Source organism: Thunnus albacares, chromosome 2, assembly GCF_914725855.1.
Source record: "Thunnus albacares chromosome 2, fThuAlb1.1, whole genome shotgun sequence".
Lineage (NCBI taxonomy): Eukaryota > Metazoa > Chordata > Actinopteri > Scombriformes > Scombridae > Thunnus > Thunnus albacares.
Window position 1 is genome coordinate 27,423,259 of NC_058107.1, and position 20,132 is coordinate 27,443,390.

The 20,132-nt window shown below is 41.0% G+C and overlaps 1 protein-coding gene across 5 annotated transcripts in view; it reads left to right on the top strand.

Moving 5' to 3' along the window:
- Window positions 1–483: 483 nt before the first annotated feature.
- The window catches only part of cltcl1 (clathrin, heavy chain-like 1), a 33,411-nt gene continuing 13,762 nt past the window's right edge, over window positions 484–20,132 (top strand). For 3 of the 5 annotated variants that reach the window (XM_044376161.1, XM_044376174.1, XM_044376183.1), the window contains exons 1-17: window positions 484–943; window positions 8,789–8,996; window positions 9,203–9,205; window positions 12,643–12,911; window positions 13,868–14,029; window positions 14,290–14,403; window positions 14,491–14,664; window positions 14,907–15,104; window positions 15,516–15,716; window positions 15,934–16,086; window positions 16,230–16,352; window positions 16,798–16,935; window positions 17,038–17,202; window positions 17,362–17,542; window positions 17,701–17,864; window positions 17,987–18,112; window positions 18,513–18,655. In XM_044376161.1, the coding sequence (XP_044232096.1) occupies window positions 902–943; window positions 8,789–8,996; window positions 9,203–9,205; window positions 12,643–12,911; window positions 13,868–14,029; window positions 14,290–14,403; window positions 14,491–14,664; window positions 14,907–15,104; window positions 15,516–15,716; window positions 15,934–16,086; window positions 16,230–16,352; window positions 16,798–16,935; window positions 17,038–17,202; window positions 17,362–17,542; window positions 17,701–17,864; window positions 17,987–18,112; window positions 18,513–18,655 (2,564 nt within the window). In that variant the 5' untranslated portion in view covers window positions 484–901. The remainder of the gene's footprint in view (window positions 944–8,788; window positions 8,997–9,202; window positions 9,206–12,642; window positions 12,912–13,867; window positions 14,030–14,289; window positions 14,404–14,490; window positions 14,665–14,906; window positions 15,105–15,515; window positions 15,717–15,933; window positions 16,087–16,229; window positions 16,353–16,797; window positions 16,936–17,037; window positions 17,203–17,361; window positions 17,543–17,700; window positions 17,865–17,986; window positions 18,113–18,512; window positions 18,656–20,132) is intronic. The other 2 variants (XM_044376169.1, XM_044376190.1) reach the window with 1 other exon arrangement.

Genomic DNA, 20,132 nt, shown 5'->3' on the forward strand with positions numbered 1-20,132 from the left:
TGTCAGTCTCATCAAATGTATTTTAACACCAAATATTTATCTTAATAGCATAATTAACTTGAGTACAATCCATGATAGAAGACATCTTTGTTAACTTACAGTAAGAGTATTCTTTAACACAACCTGCTGCTCACCAGGCATAATGATGATGATGATGATGATGATGATGATGATGATGGGAGTATTAGGCCATAGAAGAGATCTTGTGTAGGTCTCAAAGATGCATTTTCAGCTCCTTGGAAAACATGGAAAACACACTTTAAAATATCAGCAGTCAGCTGTGTGTCCTCCATACAATAACACACTTTTTTTCTAGGTGTGTGTGTGTGTGTGTGTGTGTGTGTGTGTGTGTGTGTGTGTGTGTGTGATTTTGTAGAAATCATGCAGAGGTGGGGGGCGCTTGTCACGAGCCCTGATTTCGAAGTTGGTGGAGAGGACGGGGGAAGGGGCTGCGGCGGAGGGGTACAAACTGCACATCCGACCTCTCGCATTGACAGCTGTGAGAAAAATCCACGCCACGGGCTGCTTATGCGAAATCATCACTTACAATAAGTCAGCACGGATTTTTTTTTAATTTTTAAGGACACTCCCGTATCCTTACAAGGCACGAGGAGGAACTGGTTTATGCACGGGGCTCGGTAGTAGTTGAAGTGGACTAGTTTTCTTAGCGGAGGTGCGGAGTTTTTGATTCCGGACTGGCGTAGGGGGGCTGCTAAATGGGAGCAGTCACTGGATTCGTGTGATAACCAACGCAAGCCACCCAGACTACCTACTACAGCCCATCATATTTGACTTTTGGGCACGTTTAGGGCACATACAGAACAAGACCACCTCTATTCCTCCTGCTGTCCCCTTCCCCTTTCCTTCCTCACGGATTCTTCAGACAGAAAACCCTACAGAAATGGCTCAGATACTGCCGATACGTTTCCAGGAACATCTGCAGGTAAGGAGACGCAAGAAAAAACCCTAAAATTAATTCTAGCTGGTTTGTTTTTGCGCAGCTCCTCGCCCATGTAGGTCCGCACACGCACGGCACATGTCGCATTTAAATGGGATCTGAAATAGGGCTGCAGGGTGGTGCTCAATTTAGCTACAGGCCTAGTTTTCTCCTGCCGGGCAGATGATGACTTGTGAAAATTGAACAGTACACAGCTCCAATGCGGACCGGTGTGAGGATACGCCGCAGTTTTTCCCCTCAAGTGGAAAAACGCCGCTGTCATTTTCAATCCTGCTGTCCGCGCCGGTGGGAAACTGCGGTGTTTTGACACTTTATGTTGCAGGCAACTGTGAGCTCAGCTGTTCACGGTTACATTGTAACTGAATGGCACTTGGACTCAAAGCTTTGTGGCTACCATGTTGTTGTCATGTCCTGCAGCAACATATTCCTACTTTGTAACCTCCAACAGCAACAACAACAACAACAACACTGGGCTCTGTGTGTCTGCAAATGTGCAGTTTCTCCGCTGAGTTGGGCGTTACTGACAAAAATCACCATAATATATTGATTGTGACATTATGTTGAGGGTGTTTTCAGACTGTAGGTGTGGGTAAAGTTGTAGAAGCATTTGCTTGTTCAGAAAACTGCATCGCTCAATGATGCAGCATGTCATAACAGGAAAAAAACGCCACATTTAAACAATATTTTTAACGATGCAATCACAAAATCCTAGAAGACACCTTGTTTCATATCACAGCATCAATGTTAGACGGATAAACTGTATCTTCCAGGCCTACTTGTTGGTGTTTTAATGCTAGAAGAGCATCTGTGCAGCTTCAAAATGATCAACATGACAGAGTAAAGGCCCTGTATGCTTTGGTAGGCAGTCTCTTGATGGAAAAAACAACACAGTGCCCCTTTTTAGATGCTGGGATTTAAAAAAGGAAAACAAACAACGAGCTATTTGGTCGTCTGTGGAGGAACTATTTCCACCACGGACCCCCTTTTTTTCCCTCCTCTGGTTTGGACTTTGATAATCGTTGTCCCATAGCAGCCCCTGCGCTCGGTGTCTTGCAGCCAAAAGAGAAACTTTGTGACGCACCCCCTCCACCTCCCCTGTCTGTAGCCTGTTGTTATGGTAACAGCAGGCAGTGAAATGGCCTTTCACTAGAAAAAGCACAGAGCCTCCACCCACCCACCCCCCTCTCTCTCTCTCTGCTCCCTTCCTCTGGCCAGTAGCCCCACTTTCGTCAGCCAAAGATCCTTTATTCACCAAACTGTGACTGCCAAGAGAGCTTGCAGGCTACCAGGCTCCTCTCCTCACTGACAGGGCTGGTACACTGTTGCTTGCTGATGGAGGGCAGTGCAGTACCTGGCAACGTCTGGGTTATTAGTTCAAATTGCTTCCAGCAGCGCATACCTTTCCCTTTTACATCTGCTAAGAAAATCTCGCCCTGAGACAGTGATAAGCAGCAGCGTTCCACCTCTACCGTGAAATCCCGGCTCTGCCCCAGTCGTATCCCCCTGTGAATCTAGGTGGCTCCAGCAGAGTGAAAAATGCTTGGAATTTGCAAACCAAGGACTTTGGGCCTCAAGTTGTTTAGCTTTTTTCCCTTGGCCTGGTATTTACAGCTCTCTGTCTGCAGTCTGGGCTCAGGAGTGTAACATGGACCCAGATCCATGGTGAGGCACCAGCCTGCCCAAATATGTTGGTTATTACACTCAACACACTTCTTTACTCTACACTTTTGTTAAATATGGACGTGGAGGATCAAGTTCAGAGCTCACAGTTACTGTTTTAGCTGTGGTTGAACCAATACTCATTTTCTCACCTCACACTGTCATTAAGGCAAAGCTGTGGGTGAAGTCAGTCTCCGTCATCACTCTTTGTCTTCCCCGCTTATTTATTTCAGTGTGATTCATGATCCAAGGTCCAGGCTGTGTCTGAGCAAGTCAAAGTGTGTCATTAATTGACTAAATGGATCGGTGACCTAGTTGGACGTATGGAGCCAAATGCAGGGCTTGAAACTGCAGACATGTTCTGTGGATTATGTCGGTGGCAGCATGAAGGAAGATGAGGACAGAGAATGGTGAATTATGAAAGTGCTAAAGTCATTTGCAGCTTATGTGGCTTTGCTGCTGGCTGTGTTAGCATCGGCCTACGTGCTGTAGCAGCTCGTGTAAGTGCAAAAATGTCCCGCAGCTCCCGAAGCGTCTGAACATTGTCCTGTTGAGTTGTAGTTAGGAGGATCCAACCTGCTGCTGCTCTGCGGCCTTTTCCAGCATCCCGGTGCGCTGCTGCATGTGCGCTGATGAAACGATCACGTCAGACCGACAAATATGATAGAAAGATTGAGGTAAGCAGCCCCCCCATTTAAGTTCAGCAAATCACATCAGGGTAGGAAGCAGGATGAGGAAGTGAATTCACCACTCTGGGTCTAACACAACACATCTGTGACCGCAGCAGTGGCTGGAAGGGACGAGGATGAGCGTCTGTGTTCAGTCACCAAAACTCAATCATGAGTGCATGGAAAGAGAAGTCGTTCACACGTACAATAAACACATTGTCTCCATCTTTTAATGTGAAATGAGCCATGAACTGTTCATGTTTCCATGATCACCTACACTGTATACCTCCTAATGTGCAAGAAAGTGTGAAGTAGTAGCACTTCCATGTCATTTTGCTGCATTCCTCCTCAGTTTTAACTGTTTGTGCAATCTCCTCTCTCTCTCTCTCTCTCTCTCTCTCATGAGTCCAAAACCCTCAGCTGCTGACGTGACGTGTCAGTGCCTCAGTAATGCATCCACCCAGTCTATGACTCACCAAATACCATATGCTGTATCATCAGCGAAGTTCTTCTGCCTTTTGTTATTGTGATATGTTTGGGATTGTTAACCTCAGCCGCTAAGGCGAAGAGGACTTACAGGAGTCTGTGTGTGTGTGTGTGTGCGTAAAAGATCTGTTGCTAGAGGTAGTTTGTGGGTCACAGGAGACAGGAGGTTTAGTTGAAGTGTGATTTTAGTCTGGAATGTTCTTCTAAGGAGGAGTGTGTGGGGGGGTTTTTCTTCCGGTGAGTCAGTCGCCCCACCCTGAGCTGTAGATTGCCAAAAGCCTGTCTTACTGGAACTGATGTGTATAGACACAGCACACATCCCTCCTTCATTTCTCATAAAAGGTACATTTATTACTCCCCCCCCACCCCCCTACCCCACACGCACACACATGCGCTCCTTTTAGCAGGATGCTGGACTGTGTCTTGAGCTCCTCCTTTCACCCCCATCCTTATCTTCTCCTTTGCTATCTTTATTGTGGTTTCTCCCTCTGTCTCCTCCCAGAGATAGTTTTGGCAGTCTTGAGAAGAGATGCAGCATATGGCTCCAATCCTCCCTCAGGTCTTCTGTGGCCTTTTCAAGAACCCTTTCTCTAATATTTCTGCATAATTTCGCAGATCTCGTTTGTACATTGAGTTAAGGCTCAGCAGTAGGGGTGAAACCATTATCATGATATTGATATGTATATATATCTTGATATAGAAAATGTATGCAAAATCAGGTGTAGAGCTGCAAGCAATCCTTATTATTTTCTTGATGAATGGTTTTGTCTATTAAATATTATAAAATAGTGAAAAATGCCTATCACAGTGTCGCAGAGCCAAAGGTGAAGTCTTCAAATTGTCTTCAGCAGTCTAAAACCCAAAGATATTCAGTTTACAGTTGTATGTAAAACAGAGAAAAGTAGCAAATATTCACATTTGAGAAGCTGGAACCAGAGTACGTGTTTGTGTTTTTGTTTAGAAAATGATTAATTAGTCATCAAAATAATTGCAGATTAATTTCCTGTCAATCTTTCAGAGCTGTAAACTTTGTTCCACTGGTATGCATCACATGTATCAAACAAAAACTAAATAAACAACTAATTTAGTTACTTTTTAATTACACCTTGCTCAAAAACATGATTTTTTTTGCAATGGAAATTGTGTTAAATGTTAAAATAACATAATATTTTTATTGCAATATGATTTGGTTGAAAGTTTATAAATAATAATATTAAAGCTGCATTGATTGAAGTTGAAAACAAGTTTGATGAGTGTGGCGTTTGTGAGTTGTAAAACCCAAACAACGAGCTAACAGAGGCTAAAAAATCTCTGTAAAGCTGAGGGTAGTTGCACTATAAGCAAACCCTTTCAAGTGTAGTTTTAAATTTTCTCCAGCCATACCTTGAGTGAATGCAAAGCTAATGCTATTGCTTGGATATCATTCATTATGGATCATTACTTAATTGGTAACTTCTCTCTCTCTCTTTCTGGAGCCCCGACTGCTGACTGTCACATCCTTCCTGTTTTGTAGATGACATGATTTAAATGGCTCAGCAGTCACATTTGCTGCTCTACCAGCCAACTGTCAGATAGTACAGTCCTTGTGTTGAGCGTAAGGATTCCTTTCCGCTTGCCTCAGACTGCATAATGTAGTCAGTTCAGTCATCAGTGCGTGTTTGGTCTGCTCTATCTGTTCACAGTTAGCTTGGCAATGTGCACAATAATACCCCTGTTCAGCAGCTGTTAACCTAGGTAGTGTTTCATGTTTGTTAGTTCTGCTAAGATTCGACACGGCACAAGTTGACATCCGCTCGGTCTTTGTGCTTTGTTGTGTCTTGGGACTTCGTTTTATTAGGAAAGTAAACATGCTGATTAATGGATTGGATTCGCTGATGGAGCCTTATTAAAAGAATTCAGAAAGCAGATCTCTACTGGGGATTTTCTTTAATGTCGTCTCAGGCTGGTTTAGGTTGGATAAACAAGTGGTAAATAAACTTTTCTTACAGCTGGCTGCTTGCATAGACACTTAAATACAGTGTGAGGGTTTAATCACAGGTTTTGCTGAATTAAAGTAGTTTTTCCAGTATTATTGAGATGTAATGATGCATTGGCATTGCAAAAGAAAGAAAACATAGTTATCCAAATACTTCAGTAAATTCAGGAGATTATTAGCATCCACATTAAAGGGGACCAATTATGCTCATTTCCAGCTCTATATTTTTATTCTGGGACTCCACAAGAGTAGATTTGCATGATTCACATCTCCTTATTTATCTTCTACTGGCCCTTTATGCAGCCCCTCAGTTCAGCCTCCGTCTCTTAAAAGGCAGTCTTAGCTCTTGTCTCTTCAAGGCCTGCGTCTCGATGATGCCTGTTCTGATTGGCCAGCTTTCCTGAAAGTTGAAAAAAAAACGTTGGAAACTGAGCGTTCAGAGCAGTCTGAAATCAGTGCTTTTTGCTAACAGGGATTACTTCTGTATACGTTTACTTCATTATCTAATACTGTGGCCATGTTTAATATGAACATCCAACATTACATATATGACTGAAAATAAGGAAAAGCATAATAAGTTCCCCTTTTAAACTCTGCTGAGTTAACATCTTGCTTGTTGCCTGGCTCTGTGTACCACCAGACCTCTTGTCTGGAAAACAGCATTTTAAGAATTTCCCTGGAAAATTGGAGCAGATCTGCTGCTATTTTAATCACAACACCGTTTTGGTTGGGTACTTGCTGCTTGTTCCCCCCGCAAGGCAAATGTCAGCCATATTTATTTTCCCACTGATTTTTTTTTTTGTTGTTGTTGTGATGGAGAAGGCATGACTCCTTCAAAGCTCTGAAAGAGCTGTTAAATTGAGATTTTCAGTGTCTAGCTGAGCATAACTTTCATTCCAAAAATAGTAAATTGTTGGCACACTATGAAAGCAGTCTTGAGTGTTTTTATTAATTTAACAGGCTTTGGTTTAACCACCATTAAAACTATAAGTTTAATACCAGATCATGGTTCATCCTTTCCAATGATTATTAGGACACACTCCCTATATTTAGCATTTATAAGCAGTAAACAGTAGTGCTTAGTTTACAGCACACTATGCAGTTTTTAGCAGATATAAGGACATTTAAAGTGTTTAAATCTACTTGTCAGCAACTATAATGCCTACTGTGAATCATTTTATGTAATATACTATTATATTTATTAATGAAGTATTGATTTATTGAGAAATACTTCTTCTTCACTCACCATGACAACTGGCTCTGACTGCGGCTAAGGCAACAAGATGTGAATGAAAGCTTCTGGAGAAATCTAATAATTGGACATTGAGTCAAGAATTATTTTTTGGCAAACTTGTATTTCCAACATAAATTATGAACCTTCAAGCTCAACATGTTTTGAAGAGTTTTTAACACATTCATAAACTGTTTTTAACCTGACTGTGAATTATTTGTAGGCCTGCATGTGTATAAACGGCGAACAAATGTTTTATAACACATTTGAATTGTTCATTTGTGTAGTCATTTGTCATTTAGGGAATCGTTTATTACATTACATTTACATTTATTTGCTTACTGGTAAACATCACTCTCATATCTGTTCCTAATACAAGGCTACAGCTGGCCAATTTTGGTTTAGCAAAGAGAATGAAAACAGGGAAATATAGAGGCGGATAAATGGAAAAACATGGTGACAGATGTCGGGTGGTCAGTTAGAGACGCAGCGGGCAAATTTACTCACTACAAAATCATCCACAGATATTATTATACACCAGTTAAACTTAAAAAATGGGACTCATGGATAGCAGTTATTGCTGGAAGTGTGAAAATGAAATGGGTACTTTTCTTTATTTAATGTGGGAATGTTTTTTTTTTTTTTGTTTCTCCTTTCTGGAAACAAGTAATGAAAAGTATCGGAGAGTGGTTGCATAGGCCATTGCCAAAATCTCTCCAGCTGTGCTTATTAAGAGACCAGTCTCTCTTACCACCAGATATATAAAAACAAAATGGACTTGCTCTGGCAGCTTTATTGCCTCTTCAAGGATGGTTTTCCGGTATTAGAAAAGCCAGACAAAACCAGATCTTACTGAATGCTTAAAATTGATGGCAGACATCGCCTCTTTTAAATCTCTAATCGCAAGGACTCATAATTACCAAGGGAGGTTTTATGAAGTTTGGTCTAATTTTCTGATGTATATAAAGGAAGGAACTTAGCAGTAAATATTCCTACATATATTTTTTAAGGAACATGTGCTACCCCATTTATTGATACATGGTACCCCATTTATCAATATTTTTCATTTGTCTCCACAGTTAAATGCTTTTTCTCACTGTACTTGTAGTTAATTCTGTTTGCCCAGATTCATTTTGTTGTTTGTTCTATTACTTATTTTTCATTGATTTACTGTAATAAGTGGTCTCATGTTTCATTATGTTTTGTACATATTGAAAAAGATTAAAAAAAATTACAAAAAAAGAGAATGAAAACAGGGGAAACAGCTAGCTTGGCTCTGTCTGAAGGTAACCGAATTCACCTACTAACACCTCTAAGGCTATCTAATGTATATGTTGTATCTTGTTTTCTTTAATATGTACAAAAAACCAAGTGTAAAAATGACAGGTCGTTATTTTACGAGGGCGTTTGGAAACTGTTTTTGCACAGATTAAACAAATGAAATATAACTTTTTAATTAGTAAACTGTAAACAGATGTTAGGAATAATTTGTTACAGTCCTTTGATTACTCCCTCATGTTTCCAGTCTTAATACTAAACTAAGCTAACCAGCTGTTGGCGGTAGCTTTATATTTAGGTATACAGACATGAGAGTGCTATCAATCTTCTAATCCAAATCTGCAAGAAAGGGAATAAGTGTATTTCCCTAAATGTCAAACTATTTCTTTACAATTATTGCTTCATGTTATACTGTCTTATCAATCATTCATTAGCTATTCAAACACAGTTTATTAAGTGTTTATATAGTGCTTTTTAAAGTGTTAGCAGGGTAAAGAGTGTCATTAATGCTCATGTTTTTGTATTATTTCCAGTTGCAGAACCTGGGGGTGAACCCGGCCAACATTGGGTTCAGCTATCTGACCATGGAGTCTGACAAGTTCATCTGCATCAGAGAGAAGGTGGGCGAGCAGAACCAGGTGGTGATCGTGGACATGTCGGACCCCACCAACCCAATCAGGAGACCAATCTCTGCCGACAGTGCTATCATGAACCCCGCCAGCAAGGTCATCGCCCTGAAAGGTAACAAGCATGTATGCTGTGATGTATACATGGCAAGTGACAAATTAAAGGAAAAGCCTGAATATGTGAGTGGAGAAACATTATGAATGCAGATGTTTCCACACAGGTGCACTGCATGGTACAATTAAGCAAGTAACAGCCGATCGTGCTCTGTGGCATGTATAAAAATGCTGAGCAGGCCCAGTTGACTCTGATTTTGTATCAAGATGGTAAGAGGAAAAGATCTAAGCGACTTTGAAAGAGGGTTCATTGTTGGGGCACAGATGGCAGGAACTTCAGTCATAAAGACTGTTCAACCGGCTGGTGTTTCAATAGCAACGGTGACTAAAGTGACATCTGCATTTAGATCTGTGGGAAAGGCATTAGTAAATAAGGTCGGACATTTGATGACCAAAATGCTTGTGCATTAGTGTGATATGCAGGGAAAAACAGAAGAGCAACTCTTCCTCAGGTGACTGAGAATGTCAATGCAGGACGTGATCAGACTGCGTCAGCAAGAACAGTCTTTCTACAATTACATAGAGAAGGATATTATAGCAGGGTTGCAGTACATAAACCCCTCATTACAAAGATGAATTCACATTTGACAATGCAGTGGTGCAAAAACCATAAGCACTGGTCTACCGAGATGTGGAAAGAAGTGATATGGTCAGATGAGTCATCCGTCACCATATTCTCAACAAGTGGGCGAGTGCATGTGTGGTGTACACCAAAAGAGCAGTACAGGCCTGAATGCTTGACCCCTACAGTGAGGGGATCCGGTGGCTCTGTTATGCTGTGGGGGCATTTTTCTGGCATGGTTTGGGTCCACTTGTCCCCTTATAGGGAAGGTCACTGCAAATCAATACAAAGTTGTTCTGAGTGATCACCTTTATCCTATGATGAAACATTTCTATGCTGATGGGAGTAATCTCTTCCAGGATGACAATACCCCCGTCCATAGGACACGAGGGTTCACTGAATGGTTGATGAGTATGAAAATGATGTGAATCATATGCTATGGCCTTTTCAGTCACCAGATCTCAACCCAGCTGAACACCTACGGGAGATTTTGGACCAATGTGTTAGACAGCACTCTCCACCACCATCATCAAAACACCAAATGAGGGAATATCTTTTGGAAGAATGGTGTTCATCCCTCCAGAAGAGTTCAGAGACTTGTAGAATCAATGCCAAGGCACATTGAAGCTGTTCTGGCAGCACGCGGTAGCCCAACACTTTACTAAAACACTTTATGTTGGTTTTTCCTTTAATTTGTCACGTAGATACACATTCAGGCAGCCATACCAACTGGCTATTAGACGAGAAATACTGTAATGTTGTGAGAAAAAACAGATCACTGGTATTATTAGTGGCTTTAAACCAAGTGTTGAGGTTATTATTGTTGTTTATATTCCCAGAATGAAGTCTACATGGCATCCTCAATGTTTATTTAGTTCTAGTTTTAACAGATTTAGCCATCTAGTATCTACTAGTATCACTGTGGGAATGCCACGGTCATGCAATGACTAATGCTCTGTCAATGCTATAAATATGTAGAGTGCACTCAGTTCTATTGCCTGAATGTACTAAATTGGTTGTGCAAATTGATTTTCTGCCACTGAATCTTGCCCTTAGAGCACAAACACAAGCGCTGATCAGGATGATTTGCCTATAATGCCTCTCTCTCTCCCTCCTCCCCCACCCTCTGAGGATAATATGCCCCTGTTTGCCCTCTCTCTGTGGTCTATCTGTATCTACTCATTCTTACCTGATTGACACTTTGCTTTTTCTCCCTTGCTTTCTGTCCTTTCTCAGATGGTGAGTTGCTTTCTGTTGTGTCTACCCGTCTGGCAGTCTGTTGTGATGATACAGTAGCCATGTCTCTCTCATAAAAGCTTCCAACATACCCTTCTCAAGTGCACAGAGCAATTCCTATTTCGACCACTGATCAATCAAAAGACAGACACCTGTTTAGAAAGGACTCAACACTGCAGACGGCAGTAAATTGTCTCAACCTCACACGCCTGCTCCAACCTAACCTGCAGGCTCATCTCCTACTTTTATGAGAACTAAACATGTGTTAGCATGACTAGCTGTATGCTGGAAAGTGTGTGTGTGTTGGTATGCATCATCAGATATTACACACTGTCTTGTGAGTGTGTTCCAGCAGCCATATCAGTGTCTAGATCTTTCCTTGCTGCATACAAGGGATGCCATTAAATGTATCATTATAACTGTGTGTGTTGTTGGTGGTTTGTAAAACGGCTCCAGTTATTCACCTGAATCATGCATTACCTCACCTGCTTGTTCCTCGGTAACTGAATCGTTAAACTGAGTTCCTTATATATGTGGGACTATTAGGACAAGCAAGAAATGCCAGAGCAGAAACATCATTATGGCTCAGACAGACCAGTACTATCAGACAGGTAAATGTGTACAGGGTGGTGCTCCATGCAATTAAACACCATTAATTAAATGGTTGGTTCATGTCAAATACAAAAAACATACTTTCTGACTTTTCTGTAATGGCATTTATTCATATTTATGGTTTTATTTGTCCCAGTCTTGAGATATCTTTATCAAATACCTTCACTTCCACCCCAGTACAATGGAAATTAAAAGGAATTTCATTTACAGTGCTCACAACATTGGAAAGTTTTGCTTAAAAATTTCAGCAGAAACATCTATTTCCAGTCATTATTACTCTGGATAATCTGTGCAACGTGCTGTCAACAGTCTAAAAGGGACTATTGTTTTGGTTGTAGTCTTCAGTGGAAGTTGTTCCAAAATAAACAGTTCACAGCGAGGTCAGTGGATCATCCAGAGTAACTGGGACATTGATTTTGGAAAGAAATATTGCTGTTGATTTTTTTTTTTTCATTTTAAACGCAGGTTAAATGTGAGTATGACAAATGAAATTCCATTCTCCTCCTTTGCACTGAATTGGAAGCAGATATCTCCAAATCTGGGCAAATAAAACTGAAACTATTAGTATCTGGCTAAGTTCCAGTAGAACTAAGTGAGAATTAAATTTTTTTATTTTAGTGAACTGACTGGGCTAAATAAATCACATATACCAATTTCCAGAGTCTCACACTAAGTTTTGCTTCTTTCTTTTTGTTCTGTGAACTCTTTTCCAGCTCTGTGCAGTTGTGAGCTGTCCTATTAAATCAAGATTTATTGGTGGTCAGTGAGAGGTTACTATATATTGGGCTAAGGAGCATCACAAGAGCAACCGCAGGGCTGCATTTTAGAAACGGCAAATAAAACAGAACAGCTTCTTACCACAAAACATTCACATGTTACTCCACATGTCACATTAAATCTTGATCAAAAGTTATTTTTTTGTGTTTCCATTAATGATTTATGCAAAAATAGTTTAATACATATATAAAATAGGGTGAATACAAACTGATATTTCAGCAGAAAATGTGATACAGTTTCCAGAATTTCATACAGACAGTAAAAACAGTGACAGTTTGTGTAAGCATGGTTTAAAAAAATAACAAATTTATCAATAAATCATAACGTTGATTTGAGGTTATATCACCCAGCTCGGCTATAAATCTATTAATCGCTGTCTCTGCTTATCTCAGACTCAGTTATTCACTTTTTGCTGCCTGTTTGTCTCACTTCTTCCCTCTGTATCCTAACTTCCCCTCAGCTGCCAAGACGCTGCAGATCTTCAACATTGAGATGAAGAGTAAGATGAAGGCTCACACCATGACAGAGGAGGTCATGTTCTGGAAGTGGATATCGGTAAACACTGTCGCCTTGGTGACAGATACAGCCGTCTATCACTGGAGCATGGAGGGGGATTCCCAACCAGCCAAAGTATTCGATCGGCACGCCAGTCTGGCAGGATGTCAGATCATTAACTACAGAACTGACGAACAACAGAAGTGGCTACTGCTGATAGGGATTTCCGCACAGGTATATTTACTCATGCCTCATATAGTAGACATGCAAGCAAGAATGTCTTTTAGAGGAATTGGCATGTTTCTTTACCCTCTGATCCCTTATCTGCATTCTCATAGTACAAAGGATCCACACTGAGCTTGATTTATCCGAAGATACATCACATTACACTAAGTAGATCCAAAAACAGAGCTTTCAGAAACACTCACTGTGAATATCAGTGTAGCCACAATACAGGTGTGTCTACAGTTTTTTTCAAACCATATCACAATGATCAAATATTTATTTGTTCGACATCTTTGTGCCGCTGTGGTGAACCGGTAGTATTTAGACCCACAATAGAATTTCTGTTTTGTGTTTGTTGAGTTGTTTTGAGAATAGAAATAAAAGAATATGTATATAAGAACAACTTAAGTGTAAGTCAGTAATGAAGCATAGAATAAGTGACGATAGAAAGCATGAGGGAAAATAATCAATGTTTAGTAGTGAAATTGGGGCTATAATATTAATAACATTATCGTTTCAAGCATTATTTTATTGGTTGCTGTCTGAAAGAGTAGGAAGAAGAGATTCAGCCATTTTTTGAACTTCTGAACACAAAAACGGCCCATAAATACCAGTGTGGATGTTTTCACATAGTGTTGAGCCTTAGAAAAGGCAGCTTTGATTACTTCAAGGCCGTCAACCTTCTACTACAGATGTTTATTCTGATCTTAACAAACCAAATATAAAACTCAACCATCTAAACCCAATAAGGGACCAAAACATCCATCCATCCGTAACCTAAGCACTGTCATTTATAAAAATGTATTTGTAGTTGCTAAACCACCATGAATAAAAGTTTTTCTAACTTGACCCTAGAATTATTTATCTCTGATTTGTAATAGTTTGATTTTTGGGGTGACATTAATGGCGTAATGCACCAAAAATGACCTGCATGTACCTACATTTTTTGTGTGTTTGTGCTGCAGCAAAATCGTGTGGTTGGGGCGATGCAACTGTATTCTGTCGAGAGGAAAGTGTCCCAGCCCATCGAGGGTCACGCTGCCGCCTTTGGGGAGTTCAAAGTGGAGGGAAATGCCAAATCCTCCACCCTCTTCTGCTTTGCTGTGCGCTCACAGGCTGGTGGAAAGGTGAGGGTCTCTAGATGATACACAAGGATTTTACTCATGATCCTATCAGTGTATTTAGTCTAGTTTCTTAACAAAAGGCTCTGTGTGACACAAAGGGAAGTGTTTCAGGTAAGATCAGGAGAAACATCTGTGATGTGTCATGATTTTGTCATGGTTTGTTGGGTATACATCACCAAAATAGCTGTTGACATTAAGAAAGTTCATAGTTCATTCATATTTGCTCAACTGTGGTCACTTCTATGTGCTTTTTCTTCTTGCAGCTGCACATCATTGAAGTTGGTCAGCCAGCTGCAGGAAACCAGCCATTTGCTAAGAAAGCAGTGGATGTGTTCTTCCCTCCAGAGGCCCAGACAGACTTTCCTGTAGCTATGCAGGCAAGAAAAGACCCCTACTACTCACTGGTTTGGGATATACTGAGGATGACTTGTGAATGTTAAATGATACCTCTCTTTTCTCCTCAGATTGGTAATAAGCATGGTGTAATATATTTGATCACTAAGTACGGTTACATTCACCTGTATGACCTGGAGTCTGGAGTGTGTATCTACATGAACCGAATCAGTGCAGAGACCATCTTTGTCACTTCCCCTCATGAAGCCACCTCGGGAATTATCGGAGTCAACAAGAAGGGACAGGTGAAAAATAAGTTATTACTGTAATTACTGGCTTTTGTAACAGCATCAGCAGATAGCAGCAGATATGCTGTTGATGTTCAAGTTAAATGTTTAATAGTTGGCCTTATTTATAATGATGGATATTGGATGGATTTTCGTTTTGCACCGGTGTGAACGTCAAACAATCTCAAAGGACAGAAAAATCTTTGCATCACTTATCTTGTGAGCAGTTTTCACATGTTTATCTATTCTTTATCTTCTAGGTCTTGTCAGTATGTGTCGAAGAGGAAAACATTGTCAACTATGCCACCAACGTGCTGCAGAACCCAGATCTGGCATTGAGGATGGCTGTGAGGTCAAACCTTGCTGGGGCAGAGGAGCTTTTTGCCAGGAAGTTCAACACTCTGTTTGCCCAGGGAAGCTATTCAGAAGCTGCAAAGGTTGCTGCATCAGCACCCAAGGTATGTCCGTCCTTTGCTACAATGTGGTGTAGTGTGTGCACATTGTAATATATGCTGATGGCTTTGAAAAAGCAATTTTAGAAAATGCTACTTGCACAATTTAGCGCTTAATGTAGATCAATTTGTAGAGTTTTGTTTTTCACTTTGTCATTTTTCTGTTGATCATTGAAAAACATTTCTAATATCACCTGCTGTGATTCAGTTTTCTAAATAATTAGAATTATGAAAAGGTTCAAAGAAAGAGGTCAATACTGTTCATAGACATTGTATATCATTATGAATATGTACTGCAATAAATATGAAATTCTTATTCAAAAGATTCAATGCAATTCTTCTTTCATTGTTTGCTCTGCCCTTGTTTTTTCCATTACCCATAATTCCTCCATTCTTCACCATCTCTCCCCCCCCCAGGGTATCTTGCGGACAGCAGAGACCATTCGTAAGTTTCAGAGTGTGCCGGCTCAGCCGGGTCAGGCATCTCCACTCTTGCAGTACTTTGGCATTCTGCTGGACCAGGGCCAGCTCAACAAGTTTGAGTCTCTGGAGCTGTGCAGGCCTGTCCTGCAGCAGGGCCGCAAGCAACTGCTGGAGAAATGGCTGAAGGAGGACAAGGTAGGATCGGAGGATTAGAACAAGGCAGCTTTCATAAGCTTGGACTGATCTATAGATGTTCTGTAGAATTTCTTTTCTTTGTGGTTTCCAAAGTGATAATGTTCAAATATATGGGGGTGTTGGCATTTATTCATAAATGGAGCTTGTTTACAGTGTAGTATCACCTACACATTGATGATTATCAACATTATGTATTGTCAATGTATATCTGTTGTAGCTGGAGTGCTCAGAGGAGCTGGGAGACCTGGTGAAGGCCTCTGACCCCACCCTCGCTCTTAGTGTGTACCTCAGAGCTAACGTCCCCAACAAGGTCATCCAGTGCTTCGCTGAGACCGGCCAGTTCCAGAAGATAGTGCTGTATGCTAAAAAGGTAATCCCAGAGCTAACTTTATCATATAAGCAGTATATAAGACATGTTTATTCACTGCATCTTAACTTGTTTATACATTTATTTGTTTGAATTCAAAATGTTTGAATTGAGAAGTAAGCTTTAATCCAACTGTACTTCTGTAGGTTGGCTACACCCCAGACTGGGTGTTTTTATTGAGAAATGTGATGCGAGTCAGCCCAGACCAGGGACTTCAGTTTGCACAGATGCTGGTCCAGGATGAGGAGCCGCTGGCCAACATCAACCAGGTAACGCACACACCAGCATCTCCCTCGCTGGAGACACACAGTTACTCCTGCACATGCCCTCCTTTTAAAACGCATCTGCACGTTTACCCTCACACATGCACGCAAACACACAAAGTGCCCAGTGTGGGAGCCTCCATCTGTGTTATTCCAGATGTGCCAGCAATGCCAGGAATTTACTGAGTCAGTGACCCCCTTCCCTTTTAAAGCCACATAACCACTCTGTCCAAGTCTCAACCAGAAAACTGGAAGACTTGATGCTTCTCTAAGTTAAGATGTCTGCCCCTTTTCATTTGTGGCCTCTGCACATGTTGTTAAATATAAAAAGCAGAAACATCTGGGCCTGCGGCTCTTAATAGTGTGTGAATCTTAATTTTACTATGCACGCTAACTCAATCGTGACTTGGTGCTCTTTTTCTTCCCATATCTTTGATTTCTGCTGTTGTAGATTGTGGATGTGTTCATGGAGGGCAGCCTGATCCAGCAGTGCACCTCCTTCCTGTTGGATGCTTTAAAGAACAACCGCCCAGCCGAAGGACACTTACAGACGCGCCTGCTTGAGATGAACCTCATACACGCCCCCCAGGTGAACATTCAGACTAAAATGACAAAAAGCAACTACAGCTTTGATATTAACAAGGATTTGTGTGACCATGTGTGAGTACACTTCCTTTTTTTTTTTTTTTAGGTAGCAGATGCGATCCTGGGGAACCAGATGTTCACACACTATGACCGCGCTCATGTTGCTCAGCTGTGTGAGAAGGCAGGTCTGCTACAGAGAGCTCTTGAACACTACACCGACCTGTATGATATCAAACGAGCCGTGGTGCACACACATCTGCTCAACCCCGAGGTATGCCTATGGAGATGCAGTGATGCTTGTGAATACCACTCTATAGGGAGCGTCCACTTTTTACTCTTTTTTTGATAATGTGTGAAACTGCCTCTTGAATCCACTTCTTTCCTTCCTTCTCCCTGCTCAGCCTGCTGTCTTTCTTTTTTCTACTTCTAGTGGCTGGTGAACTTCTTCGGCTCTTTGTCAGTTGACGACTCATTGGAGTGTTTACGAGCCATGCTGTCGGCTAACATCAGACAGAACCTGCAGCTTTGTGTCCAAGTAGCATCTAAGTATCACGAGCAGCTGGGGACTCAGGCTTTAGTGGAACTCTTTGAATCCTTCAAGAGTTATGAGGGTAGGTGACATAAACAAGTGGGATTTGGGGTGCAGATCTGGGTCATGTTGGTTTAGATTAAAGCAAATTGTGATTTTTCCATTTATGTGGAGGTTTTAAGAGTTAATAGATGGAGCTGACTATTTGCTGTTCCTCTCTCTCTGCTATCTCTATTCAAGGCTTGTTTTACTTCCTTGGGTCGATTGTGAATTTCAGCCAGGAGCCTGACGTTCACTTCAAGTACATCCAGGCTGCCTGTAAGACTGGACAGATCAAAGAAGTAGAGAGAATCTGTAGAGAGAGCAACTGTTACGACCCAGAGAGGGTTAAAAATTTCCTCAAGGTAAAAGGTTTCCCTATGTCAGAGAGCAAACGATTCATATCATTTAGCAACAATGTTGTGATATATTGCACATTTGATAGTTTAATCAGAAATGACATGTTTCATGTCTCTTCTCTTCGTAGGAGGCCAAGCTAACAGACCAGCTTCCTCTCATCATCGTGTGTGATCGCTTTGACTTTGTCCATGATCTGGTGCTCTACCTCTACCGCAACAATCTACAGAAATACATTGAAATCTACGTACAGAAAGTAAGTAGGGCTGCAACTATTGATTATCTTCGTTATCGATTTATCTGGTTATTATTTTCTCAATTAATCAAATAATTGTTTGGTCAGTAAGATATTTTTAGTGAAAAATGCCCATCACTACTCCCCAGAGCCCAATGTGACATCTTCAAATGTCTTGTTTTGTCCCACCAACAGTCCAAAACCTAAAGATATTCAGTTTGCTATGTTACCAAAAATGGAAAATGTTTGCATTTAAGAAGCATGAACAAGTGAATTTTTGACATTTTTTTGTATAAATGACTTACACCATTAATACATTTAAAATTAAGATCAAAGCAACATCTTAGACTTAATCCACATCTCTCCTTATTTGATCTGCTTGTTACCATCTTCATTTGGATATTGTTGCACTTGTTTCCAGGTGAACCCCAGTCGTTTGCCAGTGGTGATAGGCGGTCTTTTGGATGTAGATTGTGCTGAGGATGTCATTAAGAACTTGATCATGGTGGTCAGAGGGCAGTTTTCCACTGATGAACTTGTGGAGGAGGTAGAGAAGAGGAACAGGTAAGACTAAGTGAGAAATGGCTTCCACTATTCCTCGTATACTTGCATAGTTGCCTCTGTGTGTCCCAATGGATGCAACATCTGTATCTTTGGTGTCTCTGTAGGTATATAATAGGTTTTTAAATGAGCCTTTTAAAAATGTAGCTAGATGTAGCAGCTTTGTAGGTTATGCTCACACTGCAAGGAATGTCTGTGGTCTGCTTGAGTCAGTTCATACAGTAATTTTTCCCAGTAATGACAGTATGGGCCAAGTGGAAAGAAAGAAAAGTCACAGAAACCAAATAATAAATATTGACTTAACAAAACAATCTTCTCTTTCTCAATAATACTAGACATAAATACAGTTAGAAGCACTATGCTTGCAAAAATGTAAATATTTAATTATAGCGCCACAAATCACCAAATGCATACACAAGAGCAAAAAGACAAATAGATAAATAAATCTAAGGAAATATGCAGGCTCTTGTTTTTATCTTTTGCTCTGTGTATGCTCGACGGTTTGTGTTCTCCAGCAGCTGAAGTAAATATTTCCGTTTTAGCATCAATGTACTTTGAATGTTTATTCTCTCTGGACCTTTCAGAAGGCCTGTTTCCCTTGTGTATTTACCCAGACATCTAAATAATGCAGAGAAAATAGCTCTTAAGTTCCTCATCTTACAAAACTATTTCTAGTGCAAACCCTCTTTGCTGCCATACTGTATCAGACACTGAATTTGGGAAAGTGTCACCATAAATACTTACAGCATAAATGAATGACACTGCTGAATGCACAACACTGCCATCTAGTTTTCTAGCTGTGCGTTACATTACATTACAGAAAACTTTCTGACAGCATTCTTAGGCCGTATTCAGAACAAATCAGACTATGCGGCATAAACACCAGTCCTCCCATTCATTTGAATGAGGGTAGTGCGTTTCAGCTGCGGGCGTTTTGGCTGTAGTGGCACTGCACCAGACTGCGGCCGGAAAGTTGAGCCAGAGTCAACATTTGGAGAAATGCAACCCAATGTCACTGCGGCTAAAGGCTGCAGTGGCCAATCACAGCCGGAGATCAGACTGATCAGAGCTGTAAACTACAAAGACGTTACTAAGAGGAGGTGAGGACACTTCTCTTCGTTTGATAATCTTTAAAAGTAAAGTTAGACTTTGCTGTCTGCTTCCTGACTCATTTTAAAAGAGACGAGAGAAAGAGAGCGAGAGCTGAGAGCACCAGCGAGATAGAGATAGAGAGAGAGAGAGAGAGAGAGAGAGAGGGAGCAGCTGTGGTCGAGCAAGCTAGAGAGTGAATGAAGAGACGGCGAATAAGAAGAAAACATTATTTTCTGATTGTTTCACAGCAGTTACGTTCTAGAGCACAAATAAACACACTCACACCTCCGCTCAACCCTGCGGCGATGGGCTGCACCGCCTGATTTGGTCTGATTACGGCATTAATAGCACTGTAAAACATGTTAGTTAAATACATCCTCTAAATGGC